The following is a 5,302-nucleotide window of genomic DNA, read 5'->3' as shown; positions in this document are numbered from 1 at the left end:
AAAATTATGTAACGAAACATGTTTTAAATTTGATATTTCTGCTCGTATATTAGTATGTGGTGGAAATTGAAAGTTAAATCATTTTAATGCCATATTTAATGATATTAACTACATGAAAAATGACTTGGATGAACATGTTGCACGAGTACTGATTTGTATTCATTTTGCTAATTTCTTTGTTACGTACAATGTTAGGTGCAATAATTGTCAGTGTTTGGTAGAGTGATCGAACTGTGGTACTTGAGCTGCTGTGCGGTTTAAAAGATTTGAGTTGTATCCAGTGGCGGAGCCAGAAATATGGCTCCGTCCGGGCTAGAATTTTAAACTCTACAATCTTTTAATATTTGAAATTGATCTATCCGAACTAATATCATATTATTCCAAAATTATACAAAATTTACATATAATTTTTTTAAAAAAAATTGGGCTAGCCCGGGTATAAGATAGTGTGCCTCCGCCCCTGGTTGTACCATTACCATTAGTAATAGTTTTTGGTAAAATGATAAGTACTCGGTTCTACATGAAATATTTATGCTAAATTACTGGAAATTATCAAATTACGTACTGTTTATTTAAAAAAAAAATCCAAAACAAGGTGGCTTTCATTGGGCTAACGCAGGCCCGTCTAGAGTGACTGAACATTAAGCCCATAATAATGGGGACATTGACCCAACAGAAACATCATTAAGCCCCAAATATATTTTCAAAGCCCAACTCAATTGATTGACCCGTTCCGAGCTAACCCTCAGACTAACAGTGGAAGAATCGAGAAAGCCATCTCTGTGCTGCATTTCTTTCTGGAAGAATGGCTTCGTTTAGTTCTCTTCTTTCACCTACATCTCGTGTCAATTTCACAAATCTTCAGAAATCTCTCGACCAATGTTCGCTTTACTGCTGCTATTATACGTGCAATACTAAGCCCGCAAGTTTAGCTGCGGCTACTGCTCATTCGCTTCGCGTAGGTTTGTTTGTTTGTGTTTTTTTCCCTTTCTGTTTTGATCTTTTTTGTGTTCTAGTTGCGTTCGATTCCGGTTGATTTTCCTGTTAAATTTAGATTCAATCTGTGTGTTTTTAAATGGATGGAAAAGTTTGGTAGAAAATTATTGATTTTGTAATTCGTTGCGTGGTGGTTGTTATTTCTTTTTAGTCAGGGTTCTATTCTGTGTGCAAATGTATATACGTTGTTGTTGATTGTGTGAGCATTGTTTGCAGGTTTTGGATTTCCTATTGAGAAGTCGAGAAAGAAAGATGACGTTTTGCATACATTGGCTGTTCGGCAGTTGACTGGATCAGTTACCTCTGCCGAGGGCCTCCGGTTTGCCATCGTGCGTAAATTTAGATAACTTGTTTTATATAATATTTTTGCCAGAGTTATTTACGTTCTATATATCAAATCTACTTACTTATATGTATCTTAATGAGAATTTTATATGCTTACTTATTTATTTGGTGTGAAGGTGGTGGCGCGGTTCAACGAGATTGTTACTAAGCCGCTTTTAGTGGGAGCCTTAAAAACCTTCGAGCAATATTCGGTTAAAGAAGAGGATATTGATGTTAGTTATCTCACTTCTTATCATTTTTCTATTATATAATTGTAAGTGAACATTACATAGATGCATGGAATACGAAAGTGGCTTTGTGTTCACTATATATAATGTTGTACGCAGGAAATATTTTTTCCCTTGTGAATGTTAATATTTGGTTGCGGTGCATCCTAGTCATCCGATGCTTATTCTAATCTTTATCAAGCAGTGCACAGTGTCCCTTTCTCACTAGTTCATTGGGATGTAAACGATCCAAACCAAACCAAACAGTATCAGGTTTGAGCTTGGTTTGTTTAAAACTGTTTGAGGCTCGAGCTCGATTCGAGCTTCTATTATCAGGCTCGAGCTTGGTTTGTATTGAAATTACTGAGCTCGTTAAAAGCTCGTTTAGCATGTTAATCAAGCAATGCTCGAGCTTGATTCATTAATAGCTCGTTTAACATGTTTAACAAGCCTGAATTTAGCTTGCCTCGTTTTCGAGCTCGATAAGCATAGAATTGAGCTCGAGTTTGAGTTTGAATCGAGCTTGTTAAAAATTAAATATATCTATAAACTAATTTTAAATCAGACATAAAAATGTAAATTCATTCATAAATAACCAAAACGACACAAATAAGAGCAAAAAAAACATAAATAAGTATATTATTGAACATTCCAAAATCATGTTTGCGAGCCACCTAAACGAGCCGAGCTCGAGCTCGAGCTCGCGAGCCTATTATCAAATATGTTTGCGTGCTCATGAGTCGAATATCCTTAGGCTTGAGCTTGGTTTGATTAAATTTTTTAGCTCAAAATCGAGCTTGGGCTTGGTTTGATATGATTAACAAACAAACTCAAACGAGCTTTTTATCGAGCCGACCTTCGAATAGCTCACAAACCGTTTGGTTCATTTACATCCCTACTAGTTCAGTATCATGGTAGTAATTATTTTTGTAAATTGACAACTTTATTCCAATATCGAAGACCTGATTTGCATTATGGCCAAATGCAAGGAGGCTGTGATTTGAGATCAGAACAAGTTCACTAAAACCGACTTAAAGAAAGCTGCTGGGGGAAAACAGCTGTGCGATGAAGTGTAACATGTGTGTTTGTTTCCTATCATGATTCTGATATACTGGTAAATATTAGTGGAGGCATGCAAAATACAGCACAAACCTAGAAGGAAAAACGTTGTTGTGTGCTACTGGTTGCAATATGTCCTCTTAGACTGACTTTAATTTAGCCTTTATGCTGTAGTATTATATGGAAAATCTTCTGACTATAAAGTTGCATCCTATATATGTGTTGGTTTTTTGTAGGTAAAGCTGAAAAATTGCATCTTTTTTCATCTTACCTTAGGTTGTTTGGGTTCCTGGTAGTTTTGAAATTGGCGTGGTTGCTGAGAAACTTGGAAAATCGCGAAAATACCAAGCAATCGTGTGTATTGGAGCTGTGGTAAGCTTTGCAACACAGGTCCTAAGTGATTGAAGTTTCATGGTTCCCTCCCGCCTCTTGCTCTGCTAATTGTGATGTCCTTTTTTGCTGCTCATATATGTAACTATTCTTGTTATTGGTTGATGTATTTATTGTTGCCTTTTATAAGTAATAGTTGACTTCTCTTTTTGTATCCTTTTTGACCAGTAGATTAGAGGTGATACCACCCACTATGATGCTGTGGCTAATTCGGCTGCTTCTGGAGTATTATCAGCTGGCCTGAATTCAGGTGACTTATGTATGGCAGAATAAAATAAAAAATTGGTGCATTTAAAATCCACCTCCCATTTTCGGGCATTTTGAGTTCACCGTTCGGGTTTTAATTAGGGTTTTGGTTTGCTTGTTGGATTATATGCTATGCACTACCAATACAGCAATATTTTCTTTTTCGGCTGCAAATATTTTCTAGACATCTTTTGATGAGCTCTTCATTTAATAAGAATTAACCTTTAAGAAAAGAATAAGGAGTAAAAACAATACACAAATGATTTATGCTTCTTCATCTTTTTTCCTAGTCCCTCACTGAGACAATTTTTTTTTCCATCCTTCACTTTGTGGATTCTATATACCCCAATGCCATGTTGCAACAACGAGAGAGTGCTTGGATAGGATATTGTGGTTTTGGAAAGAAAAAAAAAATCTTTGGTTTGATCATTCAGGCTGAGCTGTTGAATAGACTTCCTCGCAAAGGGTATTATCATGTATCTAATTATTGTTGTAGTCTTGATTGATTGATTTGTATCTGTATTATATTGACTGCAGGCGTGCCTTGCATATTTGGTGTTTTGACGTGTGATAGCATGGAGCAGGTAAATTGGCGGATAAATTATTTTCATGTTTGTGGGATCTACACGGTGTTGAAATAAGAGAAAAAATCTGTTATTTAATAAGTAATTGCGTTGTCCTTATTTTGCAGGCATTAAACCGGGCCGGTGGTAAGTCAGGAAATAAAGGTGCTGAAGCAGCTTTGACAGCCGTAAGTTGACTACAAATTAACATCTCTGTCCTCCTTTTCACTTTCTGAAGTTGGTCAGTTGATTTCCTTGACTATATTTTCTTGTGGATGATCAATCCCAGTATTGCTCCCTTGACCATTACCATTTTCACATTAAATCAATTCAAAACGGAACAGTTTGTATTGTCATTGAAATAAAGTGGATTAATGTCAACAGTATAAAAGTAAAAGAACCGTATAAATCTCAAGGCTTCATGTTCTGTACTAGTTCATGAGGCTTACTGTATGTAGCGTGATCTGTCCTGAAATTTGATTCAACTTGGAATTTTTAAAAATTTGTCTAAATATGTTGGTCATCGATTCTTGATTGAGTTTCGATTGGCAGATCGAGATGGCATCTTTATTCGAGCATCATCTCAAGCTTTGACACGAGCATAGCCTGCAGTCCGAAGCTTTGCCGCATTTTGCTTTGCTATCCACTTCTGCAGTTGTGCTTGGCCGTGTATCTCTTGGAAACTAAATTATCCCTCTTCTTGGTTTGAACTTTTGTGCTCACTGCCGATCACCTCGCTTTTATGATTCTATTCTTCCACAGGGTGGAGAAGTAGGTCTTCTTAATCGGAATTGATTGCTTCATCAAGTTATTGATTATATACGTTGACCCACGTAATAAGGCCCTTCCTTTTTGTATAACTAAAAATTGAAAAATATCTTGTCATCCCGCTAAAAAAATTTTCTTAACTTAAATCGGCCTATAAAGAAAGTCCCTAGGGCTATCCACTCTGGTATGAAAGCCGGACAAGGGAAAACAAAAAGAGAGGACGGAGGAGGAGGAAAGTCTGAGAGAGGAAGCCCTATCTAACTCAGTCCGAGAGAAAGCTCTTTCAGTCAACTCTTTCTTTCCTATATCATCTCAATTCTAAACTAAGGAAGAAATAAATAAAAGGAAGAGATCGGGCTCGGACACTGAAGCTCTATCCTAAGAGTAAGAACACTATAAAAAGAAGACCCTCAATCGAAAGGTCAAGGATTGTTCGTGCTGTTCCGTATATATAGAACACCATCTCCGGTTCTTGGAAACCCACCGCTTTTCTTCTTATCGCTCTGCTTCTAGCTATTCGGATAGACCACACCTCAGAAAGAAAGTTCGCTATTCTATTCAAGCAGTTGGGCTCTACCCGCAATGGCTAATTACTTCAAGTAAGGGTCCGGCTTGAGCCAGGTATGAGACTAGCTTCTAGTAGCCACCCTTTCTCCAACAGATTGAATGGGAATGGGTCAGCACGGTGCAGCCTATATAAGGAGCGAAGCGCTGTTCACAGACTGATAT

The 5,302-nt window shown here is 37.2% G+C and overlaps 1 protein-coding gene across 1 annotated transcript; it reads left to right on the top strand.

Moving 5' to 3' along the window:
* Positions 1-724: 724 nt before the first annotated feature.
* Positions 725-4,527, top strand: LOC140829398 (6,7-dimethyl-8-ribityllumazine synthase, chloroplastic-like). Its single transcript, XM_073192598.1, has 8 exons — positions 725-962; positions 1,213-1,325; positions 1,458-1,553; positions 2,883-2,978; positions 3,168-3,246; positions 3,780-3,826; positions 3,934-3,993; positions 4,358-4,527. The coding sequence occupies exons 1-8, from the start codon at positions 806-808 to the stop codon at positions 4,397-4,399; spliced, it is 690 nt and encodes a 229-aa protein (XP_073048699.1). The 5' UTR covers positions 725-805; the 3' UTR covers positions 4,400-4,527.
* Positions 4,528-5,302: the final 775 nt, after the last annotated feature.

Source organism: Primulina eburnea, chromosome 4 (assembly GCF_022965805.1).
Source record: "Primulina eburnea isolate SZY01 chromosome 4, ASM2296580v1, whole genome shotgun sequence".
NCBI classification, from domain to species: domain Eukaryota; kingdom Viridiplantae; phylum Streptophyta; class Magnoliopsida; order Lamiales; family Gesneriaceae; genus Primulina; species Primulina eburnea.
This window is presented reverse-complemented; position numbering and strand designations above follow the sequence as displayed.